Consider the following 21,519-nt stretch of genomic DNA (forward strand, 5'->3'; position numbering starts at 1 on the left):
CAGAAGTAGTTTTTGATGACATATCAGGTATCTGTAAACTCTGGAGTAGTTGCACAACAAATGTTGGAGTCCATTTTCTCCTGTTACCCATTTCAAAATACAAAATTTGAAGCTAAAAAAAGATTTTTGCAGGAAATTTATTTTATTTTCACGGCTTAATGTTATAAACTTCTGTGAAGCACTTGGTGGTTCAAAGTGATCAATACACATCTAGATAAGTTCCCAAAGGGCTCTAGTTTCCAAAATGGTGTCATTTCTGTGGGGGGTTCCACTGTTTAGGCACATCAGAGGCTCTCCAAACATGTCATGGCGTCCACTAATTATTCCAGCAAACTTTACATTCAAAAAGTGAAATGGTGCTCCTTCCCTTCTGAGCCCTGATGTGTGCCCAAACAGTAGATTTCCCCCATGTGGGTTATCTGCATGCTGAGGAGAAATTACACAACAAAATATATGGTCCATTTTCTCCTGTCACCGATTTAAAAAAAAAAAAAAAAGATTAGGTCTAAAGGAAAATTTTTGTTAAAGAAAAGTAAATGTTTATTTTTTTCCTTCCACATTCCAAAAATTCCTGTGAAGCACTTGAAGGGTTAATAAACTTCTTGAATGTGGTTTTGAGCACCTTGAGGTGTGCAGTTTTTAGAATGGTGTCACTTATGGGTATTTTCTGTCAAAGTCACTTCAAATGTGATGCAAAAATGAGAAATCGCTGGTCAACTTTCAACCCTTATAACTTCCTAACCAAAAAAAAAAAAAAAATGATGCAAACGTAAAGGTGACGTGGTGACCATTCTAAAAACTGCACCCCTCAAAGTACTCAAAACCATAGTCAAAAAGTTTATTAACCCTTCCTGTGCTTCACAGGAACTAAAGCAACGTGGAAAGAAAAAATTAACTTTTTTTTTTTCACAAAAATTTTTACTTTCGCTCTAAATTTATTTTCACAATGGTAACAGGAGAAAGTGGACCCCAAAATTTGTTGTGGAATTTCTTCTGAGTATTCCTACACCCCATATGTGGAGGAATACTACTATTTGGGCGCACGGCAGGTGTCGTAAGGGAAGGAGCACCGTTAGACTTTTTGAACGCAAAAATGTCTGGTATCAAGAGAGCAGACGCCATGTCGCGTTTGATGAGCCCCTGATGTGCCTAAACAGTGGAAACTGCCAACAAGTGACCCAATTTTGGAAACTACATCGCTCAAGGAATGTTTCTTGACGTGTGGTGAGCACCTTGAATCTTGAGGTACTTCAAAGAAGTTTATAACATTATACCCATGAAAATGTACTTTTAGTCCCATTTATTTATTTTTTACAATGGTAACAGGAGAAAATGGACCCCAAAATTTGTTGTGCAACGACTCTGGAGTACGCTGATAACCGATATATGGAGGAATAACTACTGTTTGGGTGTGCGGCAGGTCTCAGAAAGGAAGTAGTGATGTTTTGGAAAGCAGACTTGGATGTCACTTTTGGAGAGCCCCTGATGTGCCTAAGCAGTGAAAAAAAAACACAAGTTACTCCATTTTGGAAACTACACCCCTCAAGAATTTTATCGATTATAGTGAGCATTTTGAACCCACAGGTACTTCAAAGAATTTGAGAACATTAGGTCGTCATATTGAAAATTTTCATTTTCTTTCATGAAAACATTTTCGCCCCAAATTTGTAATTTTCACAATGAATAATAGGACAAAATGGACACCATAATTTGTTGCGCTATTTGTCCCGAACGCGACTACACTCAAATATGAGGTCAAAAACTTCTGCTTGGGCACATTGCATTTGGATTTGGGAGCACATAATTCACTGGATTTTAGTTGAAGAAATGGGAGCCATGTCACTTTTCTAGAGCCTGTGTTCTACCAGTAATGTGGGAACACCATATAGTTCCAATGACACATGACTGAACCGAGTGGGGGCGTTTTTTTGCAGGGCAAATTTATTGTTTTTATTGGTACAATTTTTGGGTACATAATATTTACTCCTTCGCCTAATTGGGGGACACAGAACCGTGGGTGTTATGCTGCTGTCCACTAGGAGGCGACACTATGCATAATCTGAAAAAGATTAACTTTGGCTCCTCCTCTGCAGTATACACCCTTGGACTGCGTCAGCCTTCTCGAGTTTTAGCTTAGTGTCACAAGGAGGCACACCTAAGGCCACGTTCACATGCTGCGGATTCCGCTGCGGATTAATCCGCACGGATTTTGCAAAAACCGCAGATAATCCGCAGGTCCAAAGACCTGCGGATTATCTGCGGTTTTGCCTGCGGTTTGGTCCTGCGGATTCACTATCTTCACAAAGGTGGAGATAGGAACCCGCAGCGTTTTCCGCAGAAAGAATTGACATGCAATTCTTTCTGCGGATTCAAAACCGCAGCAAATCCGCGCGGTTTTTTCCGCAGCGTCGGCACAGCGTTTTTTTTTTCCCATTCAAATGAATGGTACTGTACACCGCAGCTAAAACTGCTGCGTGTCCGCAGCGGCCAAAACCGCTGCAGAAACGCAGCGGAATCCGCAGCGTGTGCACACAGCCTAAGAATTTTTACTCCGTCTTTTTTTTTTTTTTTTTCCTGGATTTTTTTCCAACGGACTACAGATGAAGAAAAGCGGATCTCCAGCGAGACTCCTGGCAAGGCTCCCTCCTCGGTCCCCTATTAGGGGTACCCGGTCGAGGTAGCTATTCCCCATGTCGCTCCTTCCCCAGTCTCTCGGGTACTGGTTCGAAGTTGAGAACCCCCCCCCCCCCCCCCCCCTCCCTCCTCAGTTCCTTTCAGCTCTGGGTTGGGGTTGAGGCGACGACTAAGCCCCCTGACGGTGACGGCAGCACCCTCCCTAATCCCCCTCTGGGGGTATTAGGTTGAGACACCGCAGGTAGGGCCTGTACCAGGCACCATTCGGCCTCTTACAAGCCCTGGGACCCCAGTCCAGCTGCGGGCTCCTGTTGGGACCGGGGGGAGGTGCAGCAAGGCATAGCACTTGTCAGAGACCGGACTCCCTGCGCCTTGTCTCTGCGGCAGCGCTAGCTGCATAGCGCCTCAAAGGGACCCTCCACAGGGCCCACTGCGTGTTCAGACCCCACCGCTAGCCTTCTTTTTCATTCCGGGGGTGTCTGGGTTAAATCCGACCCCCCCACACACACGGGCATCTTCGCCGTCCTGGAGCCCTGCTGGGCATGAGACCTCAAATTTAGGCCGCCTTATGCCCGCCCCCCGGATGACGAAAATGACACTCTGCAGTGTCATAGAAGGGGCGGATCGTGACAGGAAGGGCGTACTTTTACATAGCTCAGAATTCCGGTGGCCATCTTGCTGCACCAGAAGACATAGCTGAAGGCAGCACAGCGGTCTCTGGGGGGCAACAGGACTGGGATTTATCTGCGCTGGACCTAGGGGGCGCATCGGTGGGGTAAGATCACAGCTGGGTTCTCTGTACTCAGCTGTGAGTTCATATAACCTATAACGCTCCCCTATTTCTTTCCTCTGCGTAGATACCCCTGTAGGGCCTCTGCTAATCAGCCGCTGGACACTATGTCGGGCTCAAGAAAGAGGACCAGACAAGACTGCTTTTATGCAGTCTGCACAGCCTGCAAGGTCACTCTCCCCAGCGGCAGCACATACCCGCACTGCCGGGACTGTATCCAAAACACTGGATCAGAACCCCAAGAAGTCCCTACCAACGCTTCTGCATCCGCTACTGCGCCGGAATGGGCTACTCAGATGTCGCAGTCTATGACACAGTCTATAGATAACCTGACCTCCACACTACTGCAGGGTCATGTCTCGGCTATGAACGTTACCCAGCAAAGGGACATCCGGTCTCAGGGACATGCCGCTTCCGACAGTTTTAGACGTAAGCGGACCCACAGGTCGCGTTCATCTGCGTCTTCACATAGCACTAGGTCGTCCCCCTCCGGGGAGAGACACAGTGGCTCCAGGTCACCTAGACCGTCCCCTAATAGAGAAAGACAATGCGGATCTCCACAACGATCCCCGACCACAGAACACCTCCGCCCTAGTTCGCCCGCTAGGGAGCTCCTTAGCGATGCGCAAGACTCGGAGGGCATATGTGACTCTAACTCAGATAACAAAACAGAGAACACTCTGGTCCCTTGTCCCCCTAGCAATACGGCGCTAGTTGAGGATATAATCTCCTCCATCCTTCTGGTGCTGGACATTTCTGATCCAACCCCGGAAGCACCAGAACACAAGATTTCCTTCGAGAGTGTTCAGAAACCATCTAAGGTCTTTCCTAATCACCCGGAATTTCAAAAAATACTTTCTAAGCATTTTTTGCAGCCTGAGAAAAAATTCGCCAATCGCAAATTATTAGAAGCAAAGTACCCCTTCCCACAGAAGGACACTAAGGAATGGACAGATCCACCTGAAGTGGACCCCCCAGTCTCTAGGCTAGCAGCACAAACTCTTCTCTCACTGCCGGAGAGCTCAACCCTCAAGGACACAGCAGACAGATGGGTAGAACGCATGGCTCGTTCAATCTTCGAAGCGGCAGGAGCCTCTCTGGCTCCCGCATTTGCTTCAGTCTGGGCAGCCAAGGCCATTATGGACTGGGCTAAACTATTGCAACAGGGCCTCCAAGCTTCAAATCCTCAGCTGGCGGACCAGGCGGTGCAAATTGCAGTAGTGGCAGATTACATGGTCCATGCAGCGTTGGATTCTGCAAGAGTGGTAGCGGGAATACCATCAAACGCCATCACGATCCGGCGTATTCTCTGGCTGAGGGATTGGGAGTGGTCTCTCCATCCCGAAATTTTTCGTCATATCTGCCATCGCTGGGGGACCCCGGACTTGGATCTTATGGCATCCCATCTCAATGCCAAGGTTCCCAATTTCATGGCCAGGACACGCGATTCGTGGTCGCTCGGAGCAGATGCCCTGGTTCAGGACTGGACCCAGTTCCAGCTTCTGTACATTTTTCCACCCCTCCCGCTTATCTCCAGAGTCCTGAGGAAGATCAAACAAGAGGGAGTTCCCACCATCTTGATCGCCCCAGACTGGCCCAGGCGTACATGGTACGCCGACGTCGTGCAACTCACAGCAGACGCCCCCTGGCGTCTCCCCACACGTCCCGACCTTCTGTCACAAGGCCCGTTCTTCCACCAGAACTCAGGGGCTCTCAACTTGACGGCGTGGCCATTGAGACCTGGGTTTTGACCCAGGCAGGTTTTTCACCGGACGTCATTAAAACCATGATCAGGGCTCGAAAGCCAGCTTCAGCCAGGATTTACTATCGTACCTGGAAGGTTTTCTTTACATGGTGCGAATCTCATGGACAGATTCCACTCCCCAACTCTCTTCCAAAGGTCCTCGGTTTCCTTCAGTCAGGCCTGGACACCAGGCTATCCCTGGGCTCGCTTAAGAGCCAGGTGTCAGCGCTCTCAGTGCTCTTTCAGAGGCGTATTGCTAACAAGCCGCAAGTGAGGTCTTTTCTCCAAGGGGTTTCCCGATTGGTTCCCCCCTACAAACATCCATTGGAGACGTGGGACCTCAACCTGGTCTTGACAGCATTGCAGACACCTCCTTTCGAACCCCTTAAGGAGGTCTCACTCCGCCTTCTATCACAGAAGGTGGTCTTTCTAGTGGCAATCACCTCGCTACGCAGGGTGTCCGAACTTTCAGCACTTTCCTGCAGACAACCCTTCCTGGTTTTCCATCAGGACAAGGTGGTTCTCCGTACAGTCCCATCTTTCCTTCCGAAAGTTGTGTCCAGCTTCCACCTCAATGAGGAAATCTCACTACCATCTCTTTGCCGGTTCCCGTTCATAGAGTGGAGAAGGCTCTGCATACGCTTGACCTTGTCAGGGCATTGCGTATATACGTATCTAGGACTGCTCCCTTCCGGAAGTCTGATTCACTTTTCCTTCTTCCAGAAGGCGTTCACAAGGGCCTACCGTCTTCCAAAGCCACCCTTGATAGGTGGATCAAGTCCACCATACAAGAGGCTTACCGCCTTAACAATTCTCTTCCGGCCGGTATCACGGCACACTACGCGGGCGGTAGGGGCCTCTTGGGCCATTCGGCACCAAGCCTCGGCACAACAAGTGTGTAAGGCAGCCACTTGGACTAGCCTGCACACATTTACAAAACACTACAGAGTGCATACCCAGTCCTCAGCGGATGCGAGCCTGGGTAGACGGGTCCTGCAGTCGGCAGTACCCCAAATCTAGGGGACTGTCAGCACAATATTCGTCCACTGCTTCCCACCCAGGGACTGCTTTGGGACGTCCCACAGTTCTGTGTCCCCCAATTAGGCGACAGAGTAAAGGATATTTTTGTGTACTCACCGTAAAATATCTTTCTCTTAAGGGCCTGTCACACTAAGCGATATCGCTAGCAATATCGCTATAACTTGTGACGTTATAGCGATATTGCTAGCGATATCGCTGTGTCTGATACTTACCTACGACCGGCTCCCCCGCTGGTTATCGCTGATCGCGTGAGAACGTCCAGGACCCTTTCTCGTCGTCAGCTTCCTGCGGCGCTTCCTGTGGAGCGACGAGCGTGGACGCGGGCGGGAGGACGCAGGATCGCCTAGTGTGACAGGTAAGTAGCAACCCCCGTCCCCAGCGATGTCGCTAGTGAGATCTGCCTGTGTGGCAGCTCACTAGCGACCACTTAGCGATGTACCAGCGATCCTGACCGCGTAATATCGCTGGTCGGGATCGCTGGTACATTGCTAAGTGTGACAGTACCTTTAGCCTTTAATTGCGGGACACAGCTTCCACCCTGTTGCCCTTACGGGCCGTTGTTACGGTTGGGTTCTCATATTGTTGTTTGAGCTCGTTTATAGTAGCCTTCTTACAGGCATGGTTATGTTTCTGGTACATTCCTCCTATTGCTTTTGCAAAAAACTGGAGAAGGCTGACGCAGTCCAGGGGTGTATACAGCAGAGGAGGAGCCAAAGTTAATCTTTTTCAGATTATGCATAGTGTCGCCTCCTAGTGGACAGCAGCATAACACCCACGGTTCTGTGTCCCCCAATTAAAGGCTAAGAGAAAGATTTTACGGTGAGTACACAAAAATCTCCTTTTTTGATAGCTTCCAGAATAAGGCTGGATCACATTCTTGTGTTCTACGCTGAGCGCTTATGGCAGGGTTTCCGTGTAAATCCCACAAAATTGTGATTCAGACGAAACCCCCCCCAACGGAACTACCCACCATGAGACATATGGAGACACTTTGTGCTCCGTTTGGCATCTGCTCTGGTGGTACCCATCTTTATAGGTGTGCACAGATCTGTGGTCGTCCACACTTGTGTACTAAAAAGACACTGAAAATGATGGGACACTGCCAGAACAGAGACCAGTCCAATGTGACTGCATCTGCCTCATAAGTGAGTGGTTCCGTCCAGAACTTTGTCCAAATCGTGGTTTTGGGGAATTTACATTGAAACCCTGACAAAAGTGCTCAGCGGAAGGCACAGGATAAATGTGAGCCGAGCCTTATTTCAATTTTTGGGAGGTAGAATGAACAAATTGACAACCGTACAAGAATAATTATTTTATTTTTGCGAATTCACTGTGCAGTATAAGTGAAAAGGCAGATTTATTCTTGTCGGTTTGATTACAGCAAAACCAGATTTAAATTTTTTTTTTTTAATCACTTTTTATTCACTTTTTTTGAGTCTGTACGATAAAAAATCGACATTTTTGGCGTGGTTTTTTTATGGCGTTTGCCAAACTGAATAAATATTGTACCAATTAAGTGTACTTTTTTTGTTTGATCACAAACGCTGCATTTTGAGTGGCGAAACGGATTTTAGTGATTTGTGTGCACTTTTTTTTTTTTTTTAACTTTCTGACATTATATGAGACTGTCAGACTGTCAGTCTGTCACTGACTGCCTGTGAGACTCTGCTTATAGCTGGTGTCACAGCAGTGTATGGCATCGGATGCGATATGCTAATGACTCTCAGCTCCTCCTCGCACAGAGAAGATCGGAGCACAGCTGCGGAGAAGGAAGGGAAATTAATTTCTGCTTCTCTTCTGTTGCCGGCGTATATCGCACCGCACTCTGGTTATGGTCCAGTGCTGTGCGTTGTCATTTGCACTCTTAGACTTAGAGCTGAGTCTCGCTGTTCTTGCATGCTGATCTGGCATGAGAAAGTAATCGCAGACCTGTGCTGCCCCATAGAGTAACACTGTTTTATTGCATAGCACTCGGCCATGATGTACGGTAGTGTGACTCCGGCCTATTGCTGGTTCTCACAGGCCACCATACTCTGGGGTCATGACTTAAGGGTAACTATCGGAACCCGCAATTCTCATTGCGGGGAGTCCGATGGTTACTAAAAGGGTCTTGTGCCCCCTTTGCAATGACTTGAATGCCACTGCGGCATTTAAGGGGTTAATTGGCCTCAATCGATCGCAAAACTGCCCGAGGACGATAAAGCACGGTGTCAGCTGTCATGTATAGATGACACCCACGGGAATGGCTGCCGCCAGGGTGGCACTATTCCTGTATTTCCCATCTTCCCATCCCAGTTTTAAAACGGCAGTGAAATTCCCCAGCGACCGCTGTTCTAATGCATATTGGCGATCGTTAAAGTTTGTTCATGCGCTGTTTTTTTTGGCAATCTAGAATAAATCTTTGTGAACAAGAATGTGAAGGGGTATTCCAATCTTAGCCATGATAGAAATGGATACCATGAATGATAACTGTGATCTTTCCTAATTCTATCCACAATTTCCTGTATATTGTGTTGGTATAGCTTTTGGTGACTTTTACAAGATGCAAGATTGAGGTGTTGAATAATTATTTTTCTAAATTCTGTATGTTTGTTTAGGTGTACCACGGGTTCCCAAGCCTGCTCCGCCACGTGTGATTCCAGAAAACACAGATAAATCTGACCCTGAAAAATTTTGCCAGCTCTGCAGTGCTACCTTCAATAATCCTCACATGGCAGAACAGCATTACAAGGGCAGGAGACACCTGAAGCAGGAGACTAAAACCAAGCTCATGACTATTTATACCAGCTCTGGGAACACTCTTCCGAAAAAAGCACCCCTCAATCCACTAATGCCAGGCTCTGGAGCAAGTGAGTCCAATGCTGAGCCTGATTCTGAAGAACCCACTGTCTTTTACTTGGATTAATGGTTTTGTAGTACAAAATATTTTTGTTTTAATAAGAATTTTATTTGCTCACTTAGTCCAGCTTTATATTAGGGCTCAAAGTAAACAGAAATCTGCTTTTTTTTCTGGCTCCTCCTCAGTACCCCTACATTAATGTACTGCATGAACAGCTAGTCTCTTCTACACATTACCATATATTGGCAAATGGCAGCCTGATTCTGCTAGTGTGCCTGTAAGTTTTATGCCTTTTTGTGTTGGCGTACTAATCCTAAAACTGTTCATGCTGTTATAATATATTCTTTCTCTATTCTAAATAGATGACTATCTATCTTGGAACTAGGATTTCAGTGATGTTGAGGTGTTTTTCTTAGTTTTGACTTATTACTATGAGGTTAAGATTCATTAGCTCAAGCGTAAAGGGAAATAATTCCTCTTGTTTGTGGCTTATGATCAGATGAACATATGACTATGGCTCTGTATATGGCCTCTGCTTGTATTAGCTGCACAAAACTTCGAGAACTTCAGTGTTAATTTATCCTGAGGAAGCTATTGTATAACCAGTGGGGTCTGGGATTGAATTGCATAGCCAAGTATAGCGCTATCCAGGTCACAAATTCCAATGTTAGGTTTTTATCTTTTAGTTACATGTCCTGATTTTTGTTCTTGTAGCCTTAATATTCACTCATTGGTTTTGCTTTCAATAATTTTGTTGGCGGGCCATTATTTTAGATGGTTTACTTTTGTTGTCTTGCCTGTTAACTTGCATCAATTTTAATTAATTTTCCTTTTTATATAATTTTAAGGTTTTTACAAAGGCCCTTTAAATGGGTTGTCCAGGGTTTTTCAAAATTGGGCTCAGGTCAGAAAATGTATAAAACAATACACAAAAAAAATTGTCTTCTTACCTCCCCTGTTCCAGTGCCATTGTTCAATGGTACCCCACTGTCCTGCTGGTAACACTGTCCTCAGTGATCTTACAGGCATGTGACCTCTGAGGCCACTGATTGAACGAGTGCCCTCTGGACCTAGGATAATCTCTAATCTATTAAATCCTGTGACTCCTGTTAGCTAAAGTTTTCTTTTTTCTGAAACCACAAGTACATTTTATGTTTCTCTGCGTTGGAGGGATTTCTTTGAGCAAATGTGGCGTAATGGTTCCCACTCAGATTTCGGACAATTGAGCAGCTTGGGAATGCTCTTTAGGGATAAACATTTATGTTCTTTGATTTCTTCTTTAATGCCAGTCAGTAACTGGTACATGTAAATGTGTTGTCGTTGTACTGAATAGATATTGTAGGTTTGAATCACTTGGAAGATGTGATTGTGTTTCCTCAAAATAAAACATTGTTTCCTGGATTCGTCAAGAAATAAAAAGTGTTAATGTTTTTAAATGCACGTTTTGTCCATTATAATTATTTTTCTAAAATGATTATTTTTAATATACTGGTAATGTATTAAAAATAAATCATCTCTAACTGCTCAACGTCAAATGGAAATTTCGCTAACTGCTCAACGTCAAATGGAAATTTAAGTACTTAATCAATAAAGTTCTTATGGGATGTTAAATGTGTTTCTCCTCATCATGAATGGGAAATATTGGTGTATAGGATCTTAAATGCATGCTTGATTTCGACCCTTTATTAACACTTTAGACCGATGGTTCCCAAACGCCAGTCCTCGCAGACCCCAACATGTCATGTTTTCAGGATTTCCTTAGTATTTCACAGGTGAAGGAAGTATCATCAAGGCATCAGGAATTCTCTCACATGTGTAACACTATGGAAATCCTGAAAACATGACCTGTTGGGGTCCGCGAGGACTGGAGTTTGGGAACCACTGTTTTAGACCAATTACAAGCTGCCTATAAAAGGAAGGAACTCTTACCGCAAAGCTCGTAGACTTTGGTCTCCACAATACAGGCTTATTAAAGGTACTGTCACACTTAGCGATGTACCAGCGATCCCGACCAGCGATATGACGCGGTCAGGATCGCTGGTACATCGCTAAGTGGTCGCTAGTGAGCTGCCACATAGGCAGATCTCACTAGCGACATCGCTGGGGACGGGGGTCGCTACTTACCTGTCACACCAGGCGATCCTGCGTCCTCCCGCCCGGCTCCACGCGTCGCTCGTCCTCACAGCAGGAAGCGCCACAGGAAGCTGACGACGAGAAACAGTCCTGAACGTTCTCGCGCGATCAGCGATAACCAGCGGGGGAGCCGGTCGGAGGTAAGTATCAGACACAGAGATATCGCTAGCAATATCGCTATAACGTCACTAGTTATAGCGATATTGCTAGCGATATCTCTTAGTGTGACATGCCCTTAAGTCTAAAGGTTGTCCTACACATTAGATGAATATCTGACAAACAGCTCATTTCTGCTATCATGTTTGGGAGCTTTCACCTGGTTGCAGATGTTGGGAGGGGTTTAAGAATTCTGACATAGAACCTTTGAAAAGTTGTAAAATTTAGGCTCAATTTGGAGTTGTGCCTAAATTTTCCAACTTTTGGCATCTTTACTCCAGCCAGCTTCGGCAAAGTGAATGGGGCGTGGTGACCGCTACTCGTTAAACTCATTACAGGTGGCAAAGTTCGCTACTCCATGAATCTTAATCTAGCTGAAAAAGAGTGGAATTTGTGGAGAGCGCACACAGAGGTGCCCTCCACTCATACGACGCTCCTTCGTGAATAAGCAGCGACTGACTCCAGCACCCCCCCCCCCCCCTCATAAAGACCGGCACAAAAACGCTGGTCTTGACTACTCAGACGATTGGTGTGTAATGCAAGCAGGATTTGCAGCATTTGCTCAATGCTGATGTATGAAATATTTTTCTCTGCTCTTAGTTGGTCACAAAGGAGACTCAATGTTTATGCTCTTACATAAGACATGTAGCCCCACGTGTAAGGCATTGGAAACTCCCATTAAGATCATGTTGTAAACTGCATTAATACTTCTGGTTACTGCGTATGCTGTACGAACACATGTAATGGCAAGAATGTCAGCCATATTAGCGTAAACCTGGTGTTTGTATTTGGTTAAAGTTTTCCAGTAGACCAAGCAAGTGCAACAAAAATACAGGTAATACAGGTAGACGCCTATCAAAATGTGTGTCTTGTAAGTTTACTAAGCAAAGTGTCAGACTTTGAGGTGATCATAATATAGTTAGCAGCAGGTGAAGCTGTAGCATTAGGCAGGGCCAGCGAGTGCCCGGAGTCTCTTCTAAAGGCAGATGTCAGAAGAAAGAAGGATTGATTGGGTATGTTGGTGTCTGTCAGCAGCTTACATCCTTTTCCCCTTGAAAAGGCCTTGATACTTGGCTCAGCAGAACGTGCATGTGTGTATGGGGATTTGGGGTAAGAAGTGACTGTCCACTTAGGCTGGTTTCACACTTGCGTTTTTTAGCGCTGCGCCTCTTGCGCTATTATGCGCATTGCTCCCCTATCTTTAACATGGCGGGCGCATGGTATAGCGCTTGTATGCGTTCATGTGCGTTTTCGTGCGCTGCGTTTTTTCCAGGCATGCGCCCAGGCATGCCAGATGCAACATGTTGCGTTTTTCTGTGTGCCCAACTGCTGCCAAAAAACGCATGCGCAAAAAAACATTACAGTCTATGGGATCGCACGCGTGCGCTAGGACATGCGCACGCATGCGTTTTTAGAGTTAACATGGCGACAAACTGGTTAAATCGCACAAAAAAAGCAAACGCATGCGAAATGCTAAATGCGTTTTTTTTGCATCCATTTGGAATGCGCACGAGGCGCAGCGCAAAAAAAAAAAACGCTAATGTGAAAGTAGCCTTAGTGTTTGGCCACCACTTTTACGCTAACACAATTTTTCTGATGTTGATTTAGGCTATGTGCCCACGTAGCGTTTTAAAACGCTCACTAAAAACCGGACTCATTCCCAGAAATCGCGTGTTTTTTTCCGCGCGATTTCACCGCGATTATGATCGGGATTTTGCCGCGATTTTCGTGTTTGACAAGTGTGACCAGGTTTTTACTATTGAGGCTGCCTATGCGGCATCAATAGTTAAAGATAGGATGTTAAAATGCTAAAAAAAATAAAAAAATCGGGGTATATTTACCTTCCGGCGTCCCGCGTTGCCATCCCAGGCCACAGCGTTCCCAGTAATGCCTTGCGAGACCTGTGATGACGTAGTCTCGCGTTGCTATCTCGCGAGACCACGTCATTACAGGGCCTTGCCGCAAGGCATTACTGGGAACGCTTAGGCCGGGAATGCAGCGCGGGACACCGGAAGGTAAATATACCCCGATTTTTTATTCTTTTTTTTTACAGGGGTATGGTACCCAGGGCCTGGAGGACAGTCTCCTCTCCTCCACACCGTGGGTACCAACCGCACATGAGACGCTTAACTTCCCGCATGGTGGGCATAGCCACATGCGGGAAGTAAGCGATTCTCATGCATTCCTATGGGTGCGGAATCGCGGCAATTCTTTGCGATTCCGCACAAAAGAATGAGCATGCTGCAATTTTTTCCGCGATGCGATTCCGCCGTGGAAAAAAGCGCAGCATTAGCACAGCATGTGAGGAATGCCATAGGAATGCATGGGGGGCGTTCTGTACACGATTTTTAAACGTTTTCGTGCCGAACATCGCAGCAAAAACGCTTAAAAATCGCTACGTGGGCACACAGCCTTCATGCTGTTAAACCCCCAGCCCCTTTCATGCACTTTTAACACATTTCTCACCTTCTGTTTAGCTGTTGGGGTGCAGTTTTTACTGCATTTTCCCACAAATGCCACAAAATCGCAGTTTGTTTTTTTCCACAGTTTTTAAAAATTACAGCAGCAAAAAAAACAAACAATCTGGTCGCAATATGTGGCACTTACATTCACAGTATGAAAACAAACAAAATTTGAATTTTTTTAAGTTTGCACCTAAGCCACTATATAGAAAATCGGGTAACTCGTGAGTTACTGCCTGCATTTCAGAATGTTCAAAAGTATCGTGCCATCAAAAACAGCTAGTGACCATACATTAAGGGTTGGTGCTACATATACCGTCAACAGGTTGGATGAAAACTGCTTTGGTTTAAATTTTTTTTTTTTTTTTCTTGTTTATTTATTTTACTTGCTGCAAATTAGCGGTTAAAAAAAAAAAAGCTTGTTTTTATCATATAGATTTGACCGGTAACGTTAGACGGCACAAAGTTGCAGACATAAAGCCTCTCGGTTTCCTTTTACTCTGAGCTGGAAGTCGTGAAACATCTGGGCGCTGAATGAAGTGGCAGGGCATATGCTTGACCATTGCTTCCTTCAAACTCGTAAGCGCGATTCTGTGACTGAGGGAAGAAAAGTCCCCTTTTCTGTCTGTCAAACCCCCCCACCAATTTGCCATCTTAGGTGATAAATGCTTTTTGAATGAAATGACCTTTTCCAACCAATCTAAAAAAGATTCATTAATAGGCCATCTTAGAACTGCACCTAGAATTGTTTCTAAAGCCTGCAGCATTAGTCCAGCATTGCAGACAGACTTGCCGTTGTGATTCATCCTTTTCTTGTGTATCATCCTGTCTTTTATCCATAAGCCTTGGGTAGCGGGTCATAATAAATACTTGCCATTCCTGTGTCTTTCAGCCGGAAACTGGTACAGCTGTGATACATGCAATGTTGTTCTGAATTCTATAGAGCAGTATGAGGCTCACGTCAGTGGATCCAAACACAAGAACAAGTAAGTATGACTTCAGTATCACATTACCCTCCCTATCACATTATATACCCTATGCTGACAGATACAGACTTTTGTCAGATTCCGTTTATCTTCACGGAAGCGACTAATTATTAATTGGAAAGTGCAGTGGGCGAATCCTGATCAGTATCAACAGTATTTTTGACTCCTCAAAACTTGGAATTACAATCATCTTCCATACACCCACAATTAAATTTTCGCTTGTGGTCTACCTTAAACTCAGTTTGACCCAGATGTGGGAAAAATAGCAGCCAATCTCATCATATATTGTAATTTTTCAAGCACAAAATAATTGAGCAATAAAAGAAACCTTCATATTGACAATTTTTCTCTGCTCAGTGTTACACTTTTGCACCAATTCAAGGCTATATATGCCTAAAAATGTTCACCGATTAAAACAAGTGATCGCATGATAGGTGACAACTTATTGATCAGTGCGTGTCAGACAGTTGGGCCCTCACATTTTGGCATGAAGGGGAACTCTCATCCACAGTTAGAATGGAGCAACATATTTATCGCCTAATCTGTGGAAAACCCATTTTGACTGATAAAGAAGCTGGCTCTGTTACTGTTCTGTCGATCAAAGGGGTTTTCCCACAACAAAGTACACTTTAATCAATAGATCTTGGACTAAAAATATCTTCCACAATTGGATGTGTTAAAAACAAAATGTTTTTGTGCTGGGATAATCTAATAAATGTGCCCCTGCTGTGTGCTGTGCAATGGCTGTGTCTGACCGTACAGGAACATGGTCTGATCATACCACATCTCCTAGCGGGAAGTAGACAAAGAGTTTATAGACATTATAGCGTGGGATCACAGCTGATTCTTTCTGTGAGGTAAAACATTTCCCTGCCTTTTTATAATCTTGTTTTACCTCACAGAAATAATCAGTTGTGATTCCATGCTGTAATGTCTTTATACTCTTTTGCTTCCTCCCCTGCCCAGGAGCTGTGGTATGATCAGACCACGGTCAGACACAGCCATTACACAGTACACAGCAGGGGCACATTTATAAGATTATCAAGACAGGAACATTTTTAACACAAAATCTGTTAATTAAAATGTACTTTAAGCGATTTCTCCTCATCATGAATGGGAAAAATTGTAACATGCTTGAAAAAAAGAGCAAAATAACAATTAGCTACTTATTAAAAATCCTCTTTGTACACAATAAATTACAAATCCCTCCATTTTGAGAACAGCTCGTCGCCTAGGTCATCATTCTCTTTCTCAGAGGTGGCCAGTTTCCTAGGTAAGGAGCGCAGTGCGTAAAGATTTCTCCTGTAGAGCTGTTCACTGTTCTGAACTTAAACAGTTTCCGTTCCCCTGTACTTTTTTGATGCTCCAGAGGGAAACTTTCTGTGTCTGCAGCATCTAGGCATCTAGGAGAGTGCAGTGTAGCTTGGGCCAACTATTAAGCCATGCCATTGGTCCAGGCTGTCAATCATCTGGAGCGAACCCGTTATACACCCAGCAAGCAGAAAGCTGGTAGGTCTTCAGGAGCGCATTGCTGCCCAGCCCTTCAGAGAATAAGTGTTACTAATCTCATCCACATGCAGACAATTTTCCGACCAGAAATTGACATGTAGCAAGGTTTTCTTTGGATCCACAGCATGTCAGTTCTGTTCAGGATTGTGTATAGTTTTGTTTCAGATATTTCATATTAACTTCAGTGTAGACCAGGGGTGGGGAACCTCAGGCCCATGGGCCATTCACGGCCTTCGATAACCTTTTATTCGGCCCTTGGGCAGATTCCGAGAGATCTCAATGCTTTGGCTGTTATCTGTATTTTGCCCGCCTTGGGCCCATCAATTTCTTCTTGCTCTGCGAGCTGGCTCACACAGTGTTCACTACTGACATACGTGCAATGAAAAATTACATCCTGACGCCAGTGTTAGTGTGAGGACGTACTTTGTGAGCGGAGTGAGCGCATGATTTGTACGGCTCCAAATGACCCTTAACAGAAATAAGGTTCTCCACTGCTGGTGTAGACAAAAATACCAACAATCAAATTTGGTTTTGTCCAAGCACGCTCATGTGCTATTCAATGAGGAAATTGCACTTTTTATTTTTATTTTTTTTTTTAAGTTATTCTATGAGGAAGAGGAGGAAAAAACAAAAGCGCAAAAATAAAAATTGGCCGCAGCTCGAAGGGGTTGAAAGTGTGCTTTTAGTTATCTATTTTTTACTTTTCGAGCATATGGATATGATGAGGGTAAGCAGTTGCCAGCCATTAGCAAGCAGTGTCTGGTAGATTAGTCCTTCACTGTAGTACAGGTGTGGCCAGTTGTTCTCTTATAGGACTAGAAAAGTTATTTGTATTTTATATTCGTAGGACTATTAGTAGATGTCTGTTCAATTTGTGACTGATTTCAGTATCAATCTGCACAATGGTGAACACTACTGTGACTTAGAAAACATGGTGTGATGCAGGATTGACTGAAGAAAGGTTAATGCAATATACTGTATTTTTCGGACTATAAGACTCGCCTTGCTTTTAAAAGATGAAAATAGAAAAAAAAATTGACGCAAAGATGTGGTCATGACTCAGTTATGGGGGAAGGGGGATCTATTTCTGACATTGTTATAGAGGTAATGAACCCCCCCCCCCCCCATCCTCTTCCTTACGCAGAGGTAAGTTGCGGGAATACTTACTTTTCCCCACTCCTAGGACTATTGCAGTGTGGGAAGCAGTGAATATATATCTTTCCTTAATAGCAGGCACAGTGTTACCGGCATCCTGCAGCGGCTGGGCAATAACGTGTGCCCGCTGTTAAAGAGAATGAATATTCACTATGAGCGTGGAGAGCAGTGAATATTCATTCTCTTTAATAGCGGGCACACTTGATCGCCCAGCCGCTGCAGGAAGTCTGCAGCTAACAGTGTGCCCACAATTAAAGAAGATGAATATTCACTGCTCCATACGACCATAGTCCCTCCCACCTCTCAGCATTGGCTTCAGTGCATAGAAGTGAGGGGGGGGGCTATAGGTGTGGGGGAGCAGTGTATATTCATTTTCTTTAACAGTGGCCACAGGCGTTGGCTGCAGCAGTCTCCTGTGAACCACTCGTCCGCTGCGCCGCCACCCCCACCCCCCTATCTACTGTACAACCACAGTAGGTACATCTGGACTATAAGACGCCCCTACCCATTTTCCCCTCAAATTTTGGAAAACATTTCAGACTATAAGATGCAAAAAGGTGCGTCTTGTAGTCTGAAAAATACGGTATTTTTCTATATACCAACTGTTAGCCTTAGATCAGGAAAGTGACCAAAAAGAATGTATAGTCAGGAAAAAAATGAAATTACTGATTTTTTTTTTTTTCTTAATGGATTTTGATTTGTATTTATCTCATTCAGAGGCAGGATAATAATGAAAGGTATCGCTGGATTCAAACGAGCATATGGAAAATCGTCTGTTTTTCGTTAAGAAAAAAGCCTGACTGTTTTGCATCTGTATTGTGTTCTGTATGTCTGTTTTTTATATCCATATTGTAGCCATGTCTGTTTTTGGTCATCCATGTGGCATACAGTTTTTACATGAACAGTTTAATAAATAACTGTCAGTTTTCTACTTTAATCATTGTAATGGATCCATGAAAAACACATGTGATCTGTTTTTTGCGCATCCATTGACTTATAATGGCAAGGTGTGTGTGTGTGTGTGTGTGTGCCTGCACAGTGACTTCTGCCAGAAAGAAAAAATTTGATCCAGCTCCTGATACGTTACAGATAAAATCCAAGATTTATTCTTATTCATTTAAAAAAAGAAAAATCCACCAAGTCTAAGAACATGTCCTGTTCGAAACGCGTATGATGAATGTCCTTTTTTCCTCCCATGTTGCCCCACCCATTTTTCCAAATATCAAATGTCAAATGTTTTTGGGATATTTCTTTTTTTTAAATGACTAAAATCCAAGATTTATTCTTATCGGTAACGTGTCAGGAGCTGGATCAAATTTTTTCTTTCCTGCATCTGAGCGCTAGCAGCAGTACTGATCTTGGACTCCTGAACCTGGTGGAGGGTGAGCTGGTTTATTGCCTTGTATTCACAGTGACTTCTGCACATATCATAGAGCATGTCTAGGAGACTCTTCCTTGAGAATGAACAACCATCTCCAAACTAAAGTTTCCTGAGATCCATGTAGCTGTTATATCTCTAAATGCTGTTAATAAAAAGTTGTTTCTCCCATAGCATCTCTTAAGCAGTTTGTCACTACAACTCTTGTTCTACATGCAAACCCACTGATGAGTAGCTAAAAGTAGGCTACTGATTTAATTGTAGAGCTCATGCCCCACATATGTTATTCAGCCAATGATTTGAGACTTTTTATCTTTAGATGGGTCAAGCAATGAGATGGCGATCCATGTGGGAATTGCATGCCTATATGTTTTCTGAAGGGGCGAACATAAGATGTGTTTATATGATGAAGCAGCATAGATTATACCATATATTTACAACATGGTTGACATTTATATCACAGTTACTAATGATGATTCTGCAGTTCCTGTCACACATTTATTATGAAGTTGATGACCATTCAACCTCCCTGCTTGTCCACATGTAAACAATTAGTTACCTTAAGAGACTAGAGGGAAAGTTAATCACAGTGTTACCACCTCAGACAGAGATGGTATGCGGTCTACTGCCCATGTGATGCTCAATATTGAGAAAATAAAGGGTAAGGTGAAATTGGGGAATCAAGATGGAGTTTAAACAGCAGCAAAGAAGAGACTGAACCACTGGGAAGTAAGTGAACTAAATACAAAAGAATGTAGATTGTGATAGTGTATGATATTGAAGTGCTACTTTGCAAAAATGTTGCACGTATACATTTATAGTCATTAGTAATCATTTTGTGTGTGTTCTTGGTGGTCGGTTAGTTCATCATTATTTCACATTTCTTTCACCAGCTTAAATCCCACGGCAACGCCACACTTGGACAGCATGTCGCCTGGTCTCAAGCGTAAATCATATGGCAGTAATAAATTTTCCAACTCCCTGTTGCCCTCAAGGGCTCCCTACACGGCTACTGGTTTCTCATCATCTGCCGGTGGATTTTCGAATTACTCATCATTCACTGGAAAGTTCTCCTCACCATATGGTCTGTCAAATGCAGGAAGTACAGCTCCTAGCGAAGGTTTACTTCCGCTACCTCCTTATGCTCCACAGACCCAGCGACCATTTATGAAGAGCATGCTAGGGTCTGATGACTACAGTTATTTCCATTAAGACTACTAGATAATGCTACTATGTATGTCTTGGTTGCTTGAGTGAATTCACACTGTTACAGAAATGACTGCGACTGTTCCATACATCTGAATGGAGCTTTCAGACATCCATATGCTTACCACCAAACGACAGTAAGTTGGATGGAACAAATTTTCAGTTGCAGAAAACTTGAAACAGTTCTTTGAATTCACCTTAGGAAGCCACAAATACAGTTAGGTCCATATATATATTTGGACAGAGACAACATTTTTCTGGTTTTGGTTCTAGACATTACCACAATGAATTTTAAACAAAACAATTCAGATGCAGTTGAAGTTCAGACTTTCAGCTTTCATTTGAGGGTATCCACATTAAAAACAGGGTGGCACATGTTAAGGAGCTGAAACTCCTAACCCTTCATCCAGTTTTAACGTGGACACCCTCAAATGAAAGCTGAAAGTCTGAACTTCAACTGCATCTGAATTGTTTTGTTTAAAATTCATTGTGGTAATGTCTAGAACCAAAATTAGAAAAATGTTGTCTCTGTCCAAATATATATGGACCTAACTGTATTAGTGGTGTTTTGTTGTTTTTTTAATTTTACTTGTTTTGTTGTTTTTTTTCTCTTGTCCTTTTCAACACTTGGCAACATTACCCATGGATTACAGAGTAATTAGTGATAACAGAGTTTCACAAAGGGAGAGACTGAAAGATATCATCCATCTAATGATATTTGTTGGAGTTCTTTGGATTTTTTATGAAGATGCATTAATATGTTTATTTTTTAGGGTATGCTCAAATGTAGCAGATTTGCTGCAGGTCTTTTGCTGCATTTCTACAGTGTATTGGCTGCAAAATCATATTGTGTTAAATTTGTATTTTGCTGTGGATTCTATTGTAAATTTACTGTAGATTTTACTAATTTCATTGCGAGGCGGGAAATCCACAAATGGTTCTGCACCAGAACAAACATAGTGTGAACTTGCAGTGCAGATTTTTATGCCGAAATCTTCAGCAACGTGTAGATGAGAATTTTTTTTAAGTGGCTGTCCACTACAATGTGTATGTGGGCAGATTGATTTAGACCAGTGGTTCCCAAACTCCAGTCCTCGCAGACCCCAACAGGTCATGTTTTCAGGATTTCCTTAGTATTTCACAGGTGATGGAAGTATCATCAAGGCATCAGGAATTCTCACATGTGTAACACTATGGAAATCCTGAAAACATGACTTGTTGGGGTTCGCGAGGACTGGAGTTTGAGAACCACTGATTTAGACCTTGGAAATAAGGCTTTCTTCATATACCTTGCATTTCCAAATGTGCCTGTGAGCGGCGCTATTGCTGTCCGCGCAGCCCAATCGCGTGACCCCGACTGCGGCTGCTTCTGATGTCCAGTGATGTCATACCAACTTCCGGAACGGGAAGCTTCACTGCATGTCAAAGCCCAGCATCACATGGGCTCGCTCCTACACTACTTTCATTAACAGAGCGCAGGAAGCTC

General features: G+C 43.9%; 1 protein-coding gene across 1 annotated transcript in view; it reads left to right on the forward strand.

Moving 5' to 3' along the window:
* Positions 1-20,285, forward strand: part of ZNF346 (zinc finger protein 346) — a 43,621-nt gene extending 23,336 nt beyond the window's left edge. Inside the window, exons 5-7 of the mRNA XM_073544996.1 lie at positions 8,807-9,058; positions 14,692-14,785; positions 19,721-20,285. Coding sequence (XP_073401097.1) covers positions 8,807-9,058; positions 14,692-14,785; positions 19,721-20,039 — 665 coding nt within the window. The 3' untranslated portion in view covers positions 20,040-20,285. The remainder of the gene's footprint in view (positions 1-8,806; positions 9,059-14,691; positions 14,786-19,720) is intronic.
* The last annotated feature ends 1,234 nt before the right edge of the window (positions 20,286-21,519 follow it).

The sequence above is a fragment of the Dendrobates tinctorius genome, unplaced genomic scaffold (assembly GCF_039654945.1).
Source record: "Dendrobates tinctorius isolate UK_male_01 unplaced genomic scaffold, ASM3965494v1 ptg000139l, whole genome shotgun sequence".
In the NCBI taxonomy this organism is placed as follows: Eukaryota; Metazoa; Chordata; class Amphibia; order Anura; family Dendrobatidae; genus Dendrobates; species Dendrobates tinctorius.